This window comes from Eleginops maclovinus, chromosome 5 (assembly GCF_036324505.1).
Source record: "Eleginops maclovinus isolate JMC-PN-2008 ecotype Puerto Natales chromosome 5, JC_Emac_rtc_rv5, whole genome shotgun sequence".
NCBI classification, from domain to species: Eukaryota; Metazoa; Chordata; class Actinopteri; order Perciformes; family Eleginopidae; genus Eleginops; species Eleginops maclovinus.
Window position 1 is genome coordinate 22,895,458 of NC_086353.1, and position 16,935 is coordinate 22,912,392.

At 43.1% G+C, this 16,935-nt stretch overlaps 1 protein-coding gene across 1 annotated transcript in view; it reads right to left on the reverse strand.

Annotated features, from left to right (window-relative positions):
- LOC134864999 (B-cell lymphoma/leukemia 11A-like) overlaps positions 1-13,090 on the reverse strand; it is a 37,444-nt gene extending 24,354 nt beyond the window's left edge. Inside the window, exons 1-2 of the mRNA XM_063884378.1 lie at positions 12,643-13,090; positions 9,766-10,149 (exon numbers count right to left, since the gene is read on the reverse strand). Coding sequence (XP_063740448.1) covers positions 9,766-10,149; positions 12,643-12,697 — 439 coding nt within the window. The 5' untranslated portion in view covers positions 12,698-13,090. The remainder of the gene's footprint in view (positions 1-9,765; positions 10,150-12,642) is intronic.
- Between the last annotated feature and the right edge of the window lie 3,845 nt (positions 13,091-16,935).

Here is a 16,935-nt window from a genome sequence, read left to right on the forward strand (position 1 = left end):
GTGCATCCATGTGTGTGTCTGTGTGTGCATGTGTGTGTCTCCCAAGACCTTTGAGGCCTGGACCATTGCCAAGTTCATCTGTTAATGGACAGCTACTAGGAGAGCTGCCCCTTCCCCCCCTCTTTCCCTCCTCTCTGTCTCTCCAGCCTGCTCACGACCCCCCCTTAACCTCCCCAACCCCCAGCCAGGCCTGCCCAGATACAGGCCCTCTCTGTCCCTCCTCCTCCTCCGCTCCCTTTCTCCCTGAAAGCTATATCATTCCCTTTCTCTCTCTCCTCCTCCTCCTCACTGCCCCCAACACACTGGGCTTCTCCTATTCAAGATAAACAGAGTGCTTCAAGTTCAGGGGACACCCTGGGACCCTTTAACAAAGCCATCTATCATGCTGTCTGCCTGAGACTCCTTTGGCCATAGCAGGCTCTGCTGCTGCTGCTGCTGCTACGTTTCTCCCTCAATATGTGTGTGTGTGTGTGTGTGTGTGTGTGTGTGTGTGTGTGTGTGTGTGTGTGTGTGTGTGTGTGTGTGTGTGTGTGTGTGTGTGTGTGTGTGTGTGTGTGTGTGTGTGAACATACACAGGCTGGACACACAGCCAGCAGCCCTGCTAACTCCGACTAGCTATTTGCTCTAGTTGATCCCAAAGCTGGACAATTTCCCCATTGTGTAAATAGCCCCCACCAAGAATTGGGAAAAGACAACCCCTCCCGTCCCCACCCCCCCCCTGCCAGTGCATCCCTCCCCTCTCCTGTTAAAACGAGACAAACTCATGACATGAAGGCACACCACAGAGCGCAGAGCAGCGCGCACGCGTGGGCCACTTTCTCTCCACACCTCGGAGACGGACTCCGCTGACCCCTCTCCGATCCCCCTGAAGTCAAACTGCGGGACGATTAAGCAAACTGTCAACAGCTTAATAGTCTGGGAATAAGAGACTGACGGACAGTAGGGCTAGGAGCTGTGTGTAAACACTACATAGATTATGAATGGTACACAAGAGGGGGGAAGAGAGGCAGAAACGGAGAATGGGAAGAGGGAAAAGCTGTCCTATCCTGCAACATTTATGGATTCAGTTTTATCTAGGTAGCCTGTTTTCGGGCACTCAAGCACAGGTCTGCTGAATGGAAATATTCTGTGGCAGGGCTTGAGCTTTTCCCATGTGATGGTATCCCATGCATTATTTTCTGCTCATTACAGGGGGGCAGCAAGTAGGGAAATAAGGACATCACTAGCGGAAAAGCATTGTGGATTCTCACAAAGGCTGACTGAATGATAGTTTTTTTACATTTTAGTCAGTTTCCAGTAATGCAATCTAATAAAAACATATACCTTCATGAAGATTGCAATGTTTGAGACAACTTTGTCAACACGCTTTATATCTTTATATATCGTGTTTTTTGGTTTTAAATTACATCGAAAGTTATTCAGTTTAATACAGTCAATCAAAAATGGCCCTATTTGAGAGACTGATCATCTGCAATTAATCAATGATCAAAATAATTGCCGACTTTTCTATGGATTGATTACTCCAAACATTGCAGCTCTGGCGGAGTTAACGTGTTCTTAAGTGCTATGCAATGGTTCCTGTTGGAGCTAGCAATGTAACATTTGGCATTCATTATTGATTTTGCTCTTAAATAGTTAAATACAGCCTAATTAAAAAAATGTGTTGTTGTTGCTTTGTTTCCACTCGACCCAAGCTGGAAGACTTCCAGAAGTCATGCTATGTCCTGCGCAGGCAAACTGCTGGTCGACTGCGGCTCCTTTTCCCCACCCAGTGCTGCCTTGGCCTATTTCAGGAAGATTTACAAGTTAAGGTACGTTAAGGGGCCAGCGAGTTTCCTTGCTAACAATCGTGACACCACAAGCTCCCTCAAAGCATGTGGAGGGAGACTCACGTCCTGGTCACACAAACACTTGCACGCATTTTCTACCCCTCTTTCACTCACACACTTTTTTCCAGCTTGTCCTCATGTCTCTCTCCGACACACAGAAGCCCCGAAAGCCCAACAGCTGCTGTCCTCTCCAGCCTTCTAGAGAGGGGGGAAACCGGCCTGCTGGTTTTAGAGCGCTAAATTATCCATTAGATGTTATCAAGTTGTAGCAGGGCGATGCCATTCTGCTAGGAGTCATCAATCTTTCATAAGTCCCAGGCACGGCGTGCATTGGGATGCACTAGCAGAAGCTCCCCACTGCTCCCAGCTCAAACCCCCCCCCCCCCCCCCCAAATCCAACTCACAGAACTGCACGCAAACTTGGACATGTACACACAGTCAGGCGGACGTCGACAGTCAACAAATACACATGCTGACATAAATGCATCCAGCTTCACGCTCTTGCACTCAAGCTCAGCAGAAACAGACCCCTTGTTTCTGCATTGTGTCTTTCATCCCCCTCGAGCTCACCCTGCTTTCCTCCCTAAACAAAACTAACATTTTGAGCCAGGCATCCCAATTTACGCTGCCTGTTTCTCTACCTTCCAATGCCTGCTCTCCCCATTTTCCTCTCCTCCCTCGCCTCTCCCTCCCTCTGCTTCTTGCCGTGGCCTGGCAGGCAGGCAGGGCAGACATGTTCAGAATGCGCTCCGGTAATGGGCTAATCAAAAATGCAAAACAATTGGCAATTACCGTGCAGGGCCCTAATGGTCATTAGAATTTACAACAAGGTAATGAACTGAGAGTCAGCTCAGTCCATGCATATTCATAAAGCAATCAGGCCTTTGAAGATTAAAGAAGCGCTTCAAATTTAAATGAGGGCGCCAGCATGTTATCAGTGAGATTCAGCCTGCGAAAGTAAAGGGTGCCTGGGACAGGAGTGTGCATTTATGAATGTGTGTGCATGTGTGTGTCTGTGTGCAATGAGGGTTGGGGGTCAGTTTTCTGTGGATGGATGGAGTGGAGGTGTGAGTATGTGCATTGTGTGTGTGTGGGTGCATCTGTTCATAAGTGATGATGTGTCGATCTCATTGGTGTGCCAACTCGTGCCTGCATGCCTTTGTGCAAAGCAAACTGCAGCACACAAACACCCACCATACAGCCTAAAGTGATTCTAATAACCAAATTAACACTCTCTTAAAAAATGAATGAGGCCCCCTATCTTCTGATCGTCGTTTTAAAAGACGTGGGATTTGAATCTAAGATCAAATGTAACTTGAGCTATTAGGAGGCGATGAGCTTTTTGAGCACAAACCCCTCGAGGAATACAGCGAGCGATTAGTATACATTCATGAAAAAGTGCAGTGGTAGACACGGTTTTGCATGCGCATGTACACGCTAAAGCACTCGAAGACTTTCACACACACACAAAGAGAGGGCTGTGAGTTTTCACAAGTGTACCGTCACACACTGGGGCCCTCTCTGTCTTGTATCTCTCTGGTGGAGATAAGGCCGGCGAGACACAGCTGTAGACGACCACCCAGCCACACACAAAAGGTACAAACACACTCACACCCACAAAGACATGCACATTGTGACAGGCCGAGCCCAGCGCTGGGACCTGCAGCAAGACAGATAGGAGTGGAAGAAACATTATGTAGACAGATAGTGACCGGGATCAGTGGGTTCAGACTAACGCGAGGCCCTCGTCACAGTCCCATGGCCTCAGCATTATCACCATGGCTGTGAGAAAGACAAAGCAAAGGTCCTTCAGCACCACAGCTTTAAATGCTACAGCCACAATAGGAACAGGTTGAGCTGACCTGTTCAGTACAGAAGGAGATAATACGATAAAGCAGATGTGGGACCAAGTGTCAAATCTTGGTGCTCAAGTCCAAAGTCCTAAACTTAGATTTTCATGTCCTCAACAACTCTTAATGAGCTATTCCCTCATGTCTGCCCTGCACTCTTATTCTGTTTACCACTGCATTTTTTTCCGTACTTCAAACTTATCTTTGGTGTCATTTTTTCCATGTGCCCTCACTAGTTCTTCATTGTTCTCTCTAAGTGGATCTGGGGATTTAAGTGTTGACTAACTGGGAATAAATAGTATAAATGATAGTTGATTCAGGAATTAAAGAGAAATTAATTGTTTCTTGGCACATATTTTAATAAAAATATACTTTTTTTTATCTTTGGGCTTTGGGGAAAGTAGTGTTGAGTTAAAAGGCTAAAGTCCAAGTGAAGTCTTGAGTCATTGTCAGACCCTCCATTGCAGTAGATAATAAAAACTGAACAAGTATCAGTCAGCGAGGCCTTCAGTAAAAGAAGAGGAGATTTTTTTAGGAAAGAAGAAAATTACCTTGTTAAAATCTGTTCCCGCTATAACCCTGCTCTAACCTGCCTACTTCTCAAATACCACTTCTGTCCTTTTTGTTCTCATCCTCCACTTCCTGAGCTACAGCTGTTATCACACACACTTTTTCTTCTCTGTTTCTGTTCTGTCTAAAAATAAAGTCATTAACCTGCAGGTGGTGAAGCCGGCGGCTGGCGTGACAGGCCCTGACGCTGTCAGGTGACCCCTGACCCTGCGATGTGACTGCCTGCCACGCTATTGACAAGACAGCGGCAAGACACGCTTATTTCAGAGGATGCTTTTTTCATCCGGCGTGACGCTGCCTTCGACAAACAAGGTTGTTTCTGTCGTATGGCTTCGTTTGACAGCAGGTAAAGGGGATAGAGGGAAGCAGACAATGTGTGTGTGAGTGTGTATGTCTTGTGGCTTGCTCTGCAGCCAAATCTGTTAGAGTGAGAATGAGTGGAAGTTGGAAGGCCTTTAAGAGGTGCAGACACGCTAATGTAGCCAAAAGTTTACAATCCCTCGAGACAAACTACTGGAACGATGCGAGGGGAGAGAGTTTGAGTGAGACGGAGAGGGAGAGATACAGAAAAGGACAGAAGAGACAGGGGGAAAACGGAGGGGAGGGGGCTGAAATAAGTATCATATGTTTCTGACACATCTCATCAACTCAGAACACATCATGGGGCCTCTGCCACAACACATTTATTACAGACAAAACACAGGTTCACAGGAGGGGGGGTTACACTGTATCGGGGGCATTGTTGTATCCAAAAAAACGTGTGTGTGTGTGTGTGTGTGTGTGTGTGTGTGTACGTTTGTGTTCGGGTGCATGCATTTGCCTCTTTTTGTGTGCCTGTTTGTGTGTGTATTGCATACTTGAACTAGCCTCTACCTGAATGGCCTGAGGCTGTGGTACCGGGGTTGTTAGAAGACAAACAGAGACACAGGAAGCCCGAGCCAGGAGCCCTGAGGACAGCACACACACACACACATACCTACCCTTAAGTACACACACACATACACTCCCACTGTCAGTCACACACATAGCAGCCACCTCACCATAAGTCCTGCTTCCTAAACCCACAAAACATTGCTTTAACACACCTCCTTCTACCTCCCTCTCACACACACACAAACACACACACACACACACACACACACACACACACACACACACACACATATTTAGGCCCAGCCTGTCCCTCAGGCCCTGCGCTCTGTGCCAAGTCTGGCCTGGCATGGTCCACAGAGGGGTGTCCTCAGGCGAGGCTTGCCAAGTCAAAGACCCTTTCATGTTCAGCCTGCACGCCCAGAGTAGTAAAGCTTTAACAAATAGCCCGACACACACTCCTTCTCACACACACACACGGAAAGCTATAAACAGTTTAAGTGGTCAAAACCACACTGAAACACGTGCACACATATGCACATACATTACTTTAACACTCGACACGTAAACATCCACTAGAATTCGCTCGAATGCGGCCACTAACACTCAATCCAACAACAAAGACTTTGCCGACAAACATTCGTGTGTGTTAAGAGCCCGGCGTTAGAAGTACAAAAAGGTCCTCTATGAAAGATTCATCCTTAAAAAGCATTCCTGTTCACCTTCATTAAAACTTAGTGAAATCTAAAAATAGTCACAGATTTTTATCAGAGCCCTGAGCTACTGTAGGATCAAATTAGAGTCAGTTTTTCACAGACAATGGAGGCTGATAATATTAGCCAGTGTCCAATAATTACTATAGCATGCATCTGGGCCTTTTCAGTATCAATTAAAGTGATCACCGAAACAAAGGCGCACACACCACATGTGGACTCACAAAGCGCACACTGGAAAAAGATATCACTACCAAGAAGCCCCCCCCCCAACTCACACACACACTCCCCATGGTCTGCCCAGCCCCCAAGTTCTGCCTGACAGATACCCAGTGAGTACATGTGTGTGCTTATGAGGGAACGGAGGAGGGGGGGGGGTTGGAGAAAGGTGGCACAGTGCCAACGCAGAGCCTGCTAAATACCTTTGTCTCCACAACACACAGGGACAAACAGGACAGGCAAGCTGCTGCATGAAGACGCACAACAGCCACGGTGAGGTGTTACGAGAAATGCAGCTCGGGCTGTTCCTATGTTTCCTTCCCCGTAGAAAAAAAAAGGCAGAATAGGTGGCCGCCATAATTAACTCAGTATTGATTCAGAGTCCAGGTTACAATAGAAGCAGCGTGCTGGAAAGGAGGCAGAAGTGTGAGATAGTGGTCGATTTGAGAGGATACAATGGCCTCATTAACACACATGGCTACACTGGCGAGAATGCAACAGAGGCTAATGCTGGCATGTTTATGTACAGCACAGAGTAATGTAGCAAAATGTGGAGAGTAAAGACAAGAAATGGTGAAAAAGTAATAATTATGGACATGATAAAGACTACACAATGCATCTTAAATCATAACAATGAGAAGCTTCTTGCTGCATGATTGTTGCATTAAGAAGAGCAAACAATCATTCATCGCACTGATAGCAATTCAGTGAGTAGGATAATGAATGTAAATAAAAACTATGAATCCACTCCACCAGAATGCCTTCTTAATATATCCCGTGACATAAATCCACTTTTACATTACACCGCGGCCACGTAGTTTGTGTGAGAAACTGTCATCTGCTCTTTTTCTGGGCCATCCATAATCTGGAGACAAGCGACGGTGTCCCTATGCATATCTTAAATTGTTTATCATGCAAATGATGGCACGCAGGCGGCTCTGCCCTCTCCTAACGGCCCACAGCTCCAGACTGCAGACCCCAGCCCCAGCTGCAGCCATGAGACTCCCAGACGGCCTCAGCTGTCCCAAAGACGGAGACCGAGGCACGTCCTCATCTCCAGCTCTGGGAGTATTACAGACAACTGTCCCCCCCCAAACCCCCTGACCCCCAACACCTCTTGAGCTCAACCATACTGGGTGTCATCCTCTTTAGTCCAGCCGCTTCTTCACTAACTGAGACCATTAGTAGACTGATCAATAACGCCAGAACAGAAAATTAATTGCATCCATTTGGATAAACCATTAATCGATTCAAAGTAATTAATGAAAGTAATCTTTTATGCAAAACTGGATCTCAAATATAAAAATGTCCTGCTTTTTTCAGTGTTATATCATTTCAACTGAATATCTATACATTTTGGACAGAAAAAACAATACATTTAAAAACATTGCACTGCATTTTGAGGATGTCGGATTTACATTTTACCCTATTTTATGACATTTTAAGGTTCAAATGATTAATCAACCGGGGAAATAATCATAGTTAGCAATCCTAAAGCTAGCCAAGGCCCTTGTCTGTGTACGCTGCTGTCCGCACAGAAATCAATCTGAGCGAAATGACATTTCAGGAGGAGGGTGGGGGAGTGGAAGGGTCACATTCATTTGAGTATATATGCAGTGCAGCGGGATGCAGTAAATCTTTAGGGGTGGAACATATAATACACTGGCCTGGAATAAACTGGACATGAAGCCAGTGCGTGACAGGGACAGTATGTGTTCAGATGCCTCATCTCAGTGTCAGCGTCTGACTGAGCAGGGTGAGAGAACATGGCAGCTAGCATATGGAGCATGGGGTGGTGCGCTGGCACTGCCAGTCTGTATCCATCAGTCTGTGACACAGAACACAAAAAGGGGGGGGGGCTGGGTTTTATGTATATGTGCCTGATGTGAGGTACATCCTGTAGAGTATCGTCTATTTTATCCAAATATGTTGCAGGTTTAACCTTTTTCCTTTATATGTTCAATTTTCATTCTCAATCTAAATTCTTGATTTAGTATACTTACTGAAAAAAGGCAACTTTATAATATTGTGGAGTTCTTTCTAATTTAAAAAAAGTTGTATTGACCTAAGGAAACAAAGACAAAAGGTAACAAAAATAAAAACTTTCATCAGGAGGTTTTAGGATTTTCTCATTTCTTACCGACTAAAAGATCAAGTAAAGAAACTTGCCAATTTTGTAAAATAAATTGTAAACTATGAAACAGGTAATGCGAAATTGTGACTCTATTCAGAATCTTAGAAAAATCGTCTTAATGTTGTTTGTGTCTCATGTTTTCTTCCTCTCATGTTGAGGAAATGTGTGTTACAATAACCCTGTCAGGTGAGGTGTCACAACAGGACAGGGCCTCACTCCATGTCTGACCAGATGAGTCCATTCATTACGGCACGCAGCGAATCCTAAAGACATAAAGTCTATAAATAAAGCTGTGCTCACAATGCTAGTGACCTGATGATATCATGTGAACTCCGCTGCATGATGATCTAAATGAGCAAAGAAAAGCATGTTCAAACAGCTGACATGGCCAAGAGGCATTCTGGACGTGTGTGTGTGTGTGTGTGTGTGTGTGTGTGTGTGTGTGTGTGTGTGTGTGTGTGTGTGTGTGTGTGTGTGTGTGTGTGTGTGTGTGTGTGTGTGTGTGTGTGTGTGTGTGTGTGTGTGTGCAGAGGCATATCTGTGTGTGTGCTCATACGCAGGGCAGGCAGATGTTTAACAAACTGCACACTAATGAACAGTGGTCATTCTGTGTGGCCGAGGCCCAACAACAGATAACAGTAGTCCCTTTACAGAGCTGCAGCACAGACTGATACAGTACAGTAGTGCACATTATTGAGTGCTGCTCTCCATGCTTTTACCCTGAATTGGTTTTAAATTAAATCTGCCTAGACAATAAATCCCAAATCTGACACACGATATCGCCTCTGTTAAAAAGTAATGAATAAACACTCCAAAAAGGCGTTTTGAAATCAAATTCCTCTCTGTAACGCCAGTCATAAGAGATCCACACTTGTTTGCACGGGGCCTCATGTTTTCTCTACAGCGTCATTTAGCCCCGGTGGACAAACAAGAAACCGACCAGCCGCCTTAAGAAGTCCTTAATTACTCAAATCAAGAAAAACACCGACAATTAGTGGCTGCAGGGTGCCTCAAATAAACGCTTCTTCCTTGACACTTCGGCGTAATTACATTCTTTTCTATCTCTTTTTAATTTTAGCATCGGACTGCATATTTGAGGAGATATGGCGGTGTAATAAGCGAGGGAGGGATACAGATACATCTCTCAGCGCCACATGAGAGAGCGGTGGAGGCCCAGGGATCCGAGCACATCTGTGATGCAGAAACGCACCACGAGAAATCTTTTTTTTTCTCTCCCTCTCTTCCCTAATCTGTTTCTTTGTCTGTGTGTGTCTTTTTCACTATGTGCTAAATGTTCCTCACAATCATTTTCAGCTTGGGCTGCTGTTCATGTGAGTTCACGGCGCAGCTGAGGGAGATTCACAGCTCTTTAGTGCAGCGGCAGATATTTCACACTCTGGTTATGTAGATGGGATGCAGCCCTACTACCAGATGAAAATAAAACACCAAAGGAAATCAGAGAAAAGCATTTGTTCCCTTTTGAAATAAACTCTCTATGAACCTTAGGGAGTTTGACCAATCCCACACCTTTAAACATTTCCTGTTTGATGCCAACCGTTTTAAGCTCCCACTGTGTTTACCTGTGATATTCTCCTGCTTTGGGATTATTCCTTGCAAGGGTGCAGATAAACAATCCTCATCCCGGGGCGATGCCACCCCCACCGGGGGACGCGCCCTCCGTGGGTGCTGATGGTGGGTCCGCGAGTGCGAGGAGGACATGGAGAGGGGCGAGGCGAGCGGGGAGGACGGAGGCCTGTCCAGAGGTTTGTCCATACAGAGGCTCCCGTGGCACTGCCTCCGTTTGTGTTCGATGAACAGCAGGATGTCAGCCAGGGGGAAGCGGGAGTGGCACTGGCCGCAGGTCAGCAGGTCCTGGTCCCCTTTAAGGGGCTCACCCTGAGACAAACCCAGCCTGGGGGAGCTCTGAGAGTCTTCCTCTGGTAAAACACCTGACAGTGGCTCAGCTGGACGGGGAAATAAAAGAGAACATTGTGAGATATGGTTCAGAGAGGGCTGGAAAACACATGTGTCAGGAGTGGCAAAGGAATAGTGCATTGCTATAATGTATTAAGACATCCACAAGAATCAGGTCACGCTGTGTAAAAGTATTAGAAAAGTAGAAAGACAGCAGTACTTCGATAAGGGCTGACATGTTCAGCTTGCAGGCAGCAGCCAAACGATTAAGTAGCTTGACCCTCTTTATTGTGCTGCCAATCTCGCGTTTTTAATGAACCTAACACCTCTGAGAATCAAAAAATAGATTCTAATTTGAGTTCAAGATGATTGGACCCCATTTCGTTAAAAGTGCTGGGATCTCGTGAACCAAGGTTAGACATTGAGGGGTTGGATGTGGAGTAGGTCCCTGAAGTACCGGCAGAGAGAGAGAGAAGAGAGAGAAGAGAGCATTTTAAAAGAAGTAATCTAGCCACACGGTAAACGACATTGGGCGCCCCGACTGGGATGTTGAGATAAGATGTGATGAATTCTCTCCGCCTAGTTCAACCTTTAATTCCATGTCGGGTCAGACGAGAAGGTGGCGAGGGACTACGCAGGATAGGCCCTGTTACCTGTATGTTTCGGCTGCATTAAAGATGAGGGAATCTTTGCCCCTTTTTTACTGGGGCTTATCTTAACCAGCTTATGCCACGGACACATAGGCCCAGGTGTGTGAGGCTGGGTGAAGTGGAAAGATTTTGTCCAAACCAAATCATCTCATTTTGATGCAATGCAAGAGTGATGTGAATAACTTTGAAAACTATAAATATAATCCTTTTTTGCAGACATCTGACTGCAGCAGAATTCAAAGCAGTTTAGGTGTCCTACTGGGCGACAGGCGTGGGTCTGTTTCACTATCAGGAAAATCATTAGGGCTCCTTGTTTTGCCATTTTAAATTTGAACCACTCTGTTATAACAGCTGATCAATAGTTTCATTTTAGGGATTTTTTTTTATGTTAAAATGGACAAAAACAGGTCCATTTTATCCTCCTGTATAAAAATATAATAAAGTATTCCTTATTGCTTTGTCACAGTGCACCATTGCCCCCAAATAAGTGTAGTTTAATGTAATCTCAAGTGTGTTGTTGTTAAAAATACAAAAATATATTTTTCAGACAAAAATAATGAACTCAAATTATATGGGTTGGAGCTCAAAATATAAATCATATAGGCTGACTAAAATCAGCATAAAAGTGCAAAAAAAAAAGGTATTTTTAAAATCTGTATTTATAAGATAGATTATTTTTTTAAATAGAAACACCACTGGGCTTTAAACACTGTATGCGTGCATCCCTTTGTCATTTACTTTCCACCTTTATAGAACACACACGAGCCTTACAAGCTACATAAAATATAAAAATCACTTATTTCTGCTTAAACGATCCTCACTATGTTGCTTGGTCAAGCATCAGCACAAGGATAAAGTGGATCAAGTTCAAGTTCATTTTATAGTGGCCTGTACACAGGACTACAATCATATTGCGCCCCCCACTGGCAAACCTTTTGACAATTACCCCCCTCAAATGAAGGCATGCATGTTGCGAGAGCATAATTGGTTTCCAGCGAAATGGGAAAACAGCATGCAGAGACACATTTACGACAAAAATAATTAGGGAGAAAATGAACACACGAGCTCCTGATCTCCACTTAACTTTAGATATATTTGGAGACGTCTTGTTAGTGTGAGAGTATATGTTAATGGAGCAGTTCCTGCTGAATATCAGAGGTATTGTGGGAAATAAATATCCGGCAAGTATAAGATCCTATCGATGCCCTGCAATGTTATCACACACGCGCGTAAAATCCACTTCGCTGATTTCCTCTCCACATAGTTGCAAAAGAATATCGCCCACGGACATTTGCGTCCATTTAATACAACATATATGTGTAAATGACAATAAACTGCGGCGTTAAAAGCATGATAAAGCAGCAGATGTGCGGAATTGTGACACAGAAACTATATTCCGTGTATTACGCACACGAGGTCTCCGCTGCAATGTGGACATGTAAACACCGCTTCCCCGTGTCCACCGCAGCTCAAACCTCTGTAAATACTTTCTAACTAGAAAAAGACAAACGTGCGTTGATATAGTGGAATCGCTTCTCGTGCTTCACCTGAAAACTTGCAGGAGGAACCGCAGCAGTAGGCTCGCGCTGCGTTCATATAGGCAAAGGTCTCTGGCCATAAAGCCCTTTAATGGCGAAAGAAACCTTGAAGGCTGCGTTATACAACACGGTAAATCAACACAAGTTAAAGCTCTCTGTCACGTTGTTTGAAAACTTCCACCAGATGATCCCGAAATCAATTTAAAACATGTTTTGGACATTTCACTCAGGACAGCGGTGTGTGTCTGTGTGTCTGTAGCACCTATTCAAATTCCCCCGAGGAAGTTGCCCTGTGTAAGGGAAACAAGAGGTGGCTCGCTAACAGCTAAGTGAATTCAAATGAATGTCCACTTACGCGAAAACTCCCGTTTGCTCAAGTGCTGGGGTTTGCCTTGCTTTCGGCGAGACATGTTGCTTTAGTGGCGGCTGTTCAGCAGAGTTCACATTGGGAAATCCGTCCCTACAAAGGTAGACTCCAAATGAAATATCTTCATTGATGCGTCTGACATCCAAATAGGAGGGGAAAAACGAAAAGAAAAAGAAAAGATGAACTGCAGATCACACAGAGGGTGAGGCGTCGCGCGCTACGGGCTGCTGTGCGGACCTCTTCATGACTTTTTTGCAAAGAGAGAGTGATGGGGGTACGGCGATACCCCCCTGAGCTGCAAGTTCAAGTGCGGACGTGACGTTCCTGCGAACTTGAACGTCAGGAGATGGACGGACTGAGACAGAGAAAACATGGGCAGGGCGAAGCCGGCCAGTGGGAGGGGGACAAGGCGTAATAAAAACCAATGGACACTCATTATGGACTACCTATGGAAGGAGGGGTAAGAGAGAGAGAGGAGAGACCCCGGAGACACCAATGGACAGAGGGGATCAAGGGGGCTGGGCTTATGGAGGGAGGGAGAGAGACAGAGGGGGAGAGAGAGAGAGATCCGAGGAAGTACAGGAGCAGCAGAAAGCTCGTTGAGCAAAGGAGAAGAAGGAGGATCAATACAGCGTTACTGACACATATTCTTTAGAGTTATTTCTATTTTCAGGCTGGTATAATCCTCTGTTGAACAATTAAAAACATTGTTACTTGGGATCAAGTTTTTCCCATGGTTCCAAAAAATGTACATGGAGCAACCAGTCTTGCCAGCATTACTTTGAATGGAATTTCAGATGTTATTTTAAATGAATTGTAAAATTAAAGTTGCACTGGCGAATGTGCTGATAGTTATACTGTATACGTCTGTATTTGTATCTGTTTTAATTGTTAGTTTGACAGGCATGTATGGACTGCAGATGGAAAGCAGCTTTTAGCTATAATATGGCATATAGCATCTATTCTCTCTTTGAGATGAATGATTTGTTATGCATGGTCCTTGTTCAAAAAAGACCCCAAAAATATATAATAATAATAATAATAAATATATAATAATAATAATAATAATAATAATAATAATAATAATAATAATAATAATAATCTTTTTAGTATTATTATTATAATAATTATTATGTATAACTGTGACAGGAAGATACCATTTGTTGTCAAATGTATTTCATTTGTGGGATCAAAGCTTTCTGTTGCTTTAAGTCCAATATGATCATTTTAAATTTGCTTTACTGTTTGTCAGCACAAAACCTAAAGGTATTTAGTTAAATGGCATATAAAAGGGTTGAGAGCAGCACATATCCATATTTGAGAGGCTGGAAACCTAATTTAAGGCACTTTTCTGCATGGAAAATGACCTTCATAATTCAAAATATTCCCAGATTGTCAAGTGTTTGTCAATCGTTTTTTTGTAAATCGATTAATTTATATCTCAACAAATATTTGCCGCTCCATAAGAGAATCAAACAGTTTATCTTTGTAGGTTACAGAGTGGATCTACTTACTTTGTTATTTGTACATAATGCAATGTAAACTAGGTTTTCTAAATGCAAGAGAGGGAGATAAGAAGATCAAATTAATATTAATAACATATATTTATCTGATGTGGAACTACTAATTCATATTTAAAAAAGGAAAGGAGAACATTTACCAAAAAACAGGATTCTAGCCTGCATTAACACTCCAATGCATTTTGATTTAAAGACTATGATTTAACTCCTTTAACACAGAATTACATCTATGGGCTAAACACACCTGAGTCTATATTCAAAGTGAAACACAGATTTGTTTCCTCTTCTTATCTTTATGTTTTATTATATCCGACAGTCTCTTTGTATGGATAAGCAGACACATTTCCTAACAGATCACAACAGGCTATACCTTCAATTCACCCTCAAAGCGTTATGGGGGCATGAGGGGAAAAACACACAGCTGAAAGTTAATGCACTGTAATATTATGTAATAATATTGTGGTATTAGTTGTAGAATTTGTATCAAACTATTTATCATCACCGTTTAGCTTTTTATAGTTTTATTGTGGTTTTTATAGCCGTTACTGTACAGGAGCAGGCAGTAAAGTCATCTGGATTTACAATCACATGCAACCAGGCAAATGATGTGACATTTATAACTTAAAGATTCAACTAATTATAATAATGAAATGTGAGTATTTCTTGCTACTCCACTGCTGTTTTGAATGTGTTTTATTTGTTGCATACCACAAAGCATAATGTCTTCATCCTTCAGCGACACAACTGAGGATTAATGTACCAATGAAGGGTGGCTCCACTCTTACCGATAGACTAATAACTTGTGTGTAATGGAACCTCAACAGGGGTATTTAGCGCAAACAATGAATGTCAGATATTAGATTACCTTATGCATGGCTCACCTGGACCCTATTGTTATAGATATATAAACTGCACAAACATCCAACATAACCTTAACAAAAGGATTTAGTTTCCTCAGGTTTGGTGACATATCACTAACTTATTTTGCAATTTCATAACCAATCAAATATGAGTCACATCCTCCCTATGATTAACATGAAAAAGCTATGACAAATATTTCAGATAACACACGTTATATAGTGAGAAAATATATATATAAACTGTTGAAATTCTAAATAGATAGCATCTAAAATGTACGCTTTATTGTGAGTTTTAACAGATTAGGTTGGTGCTTATAAATTGATCAGGTTTAACGACTGTATCCCAGACCTTCACTTCCCAGCTCAATACTTTGGCGCCATCTAGCGTTACCATTGGAGACCGTCTTCAAATACAATTCAATATGCCATAGGCCAGGGGAGTCCAAATTACGGCCGCGAGCCAACCGAGGCCTGTGTTCCATTTCGAAGTGTCGCTCAGCTAACACTTTAACAAGAGCTGCTAGCAGCTTCTTACGGGGCACAAACTAAGCTCCTAGGAAGAGTGCTGGGCTATGAAGTCCAGCAGTGGCTCAGTCAGTAGGGCCTTGGACAAGGCCACAAACAGACTTAAAATATGGAAAGTGGACTGCTACTTGGAGAGGTCCCAGTTCACCTCCTAGGCCCTGCTGTGGTGCCCTTGATCAAGGCACCGGACACCTCCATTCCCCCCTCCCCATTGCTCCCCGGGCGCTGCACAATAGCTGCCCACTGCTCCTAGAACTATGATGGGTTAAATGCAGAGGACCAATTTCACTGTGTGTGCTCTGCTGTGTGCATGTATGTGACAATAAAGAGGGTATTTCTTTCTGTTGTCTTATATTGTTCTTCTTCAATAATATCTAAACGGATATTAAACAGTAGTATTCAAGCTCACTTTTCAAATAAATTCAGACAATTCAAGTTGAAAACAGTTTTGAACAAATCTTCAAAACAAAAAGCCTAATAAATTATTTGCTTATCAAGCTTAAAATATACCCTTCATATTTCCGCTTATTATAAGCAGAAATATTATGAGGCTTCTGTTTTAAGGATTGAGCTGCCAAATACATGAAAACTATGGAGAGCTGTGATGTACACTGTTTGTTTTCTTACAGCATATTCAATTGTACATTACCTACATTTGATTGATTTTGCTAACTTATAACTTAACTACAAGGCAATATAGCTCACCTCTAGTGAGGGGCCCAGCCCGTCATATGTTTTTCTGTACGTGGCCCTTAGTGAAAAAAGAATAGACACCCCTGCTGTGGGCAATAACGATTATATAAACAGAGAATTGAGGTAGGTTAAACATTTTTCAGACAATCTTATGTTTAATACTTAATACCATAGTGCCAATATTACTGCACAAAAAGGCGTATTATTAAAATCCATCTTTTAAAAAAAAATCATAATAATAACATTCTATATCTTGTATAAAGTAATGCATAAACAGAGAGTCATAATCTGGATTATTATTGGAACAAATATTATCTCTAAGGTTATTCGGCAGAAATGCCCTCATCAAAAAATATGTTAGAAATCCTTCAGTCTATATGACACTGGTATTCTTTCTGTATTTTCTGAAGCGGCGTGCCTCTTTTACGGCTATAAGAAATTATCTTTTTATCGATAAAAACATGATTCAAAGATGTATGACTGCCGTCTAACTGTTCACGTCTCAAGCAGGATGCATTAAGGGTCAAAGGTGAGTTAGCCCATCAGAGATGAATCAGACTTCTTCGTTTCTTTATTGTTGTTTTTTAAGCCGAATAATTTCAGTAGACAATTCAATGACAGTTTTATTTGTTTTATGTCCTATATATTTATGTTGCATTGTTGGAGGAGCCTGGGACTTGCCT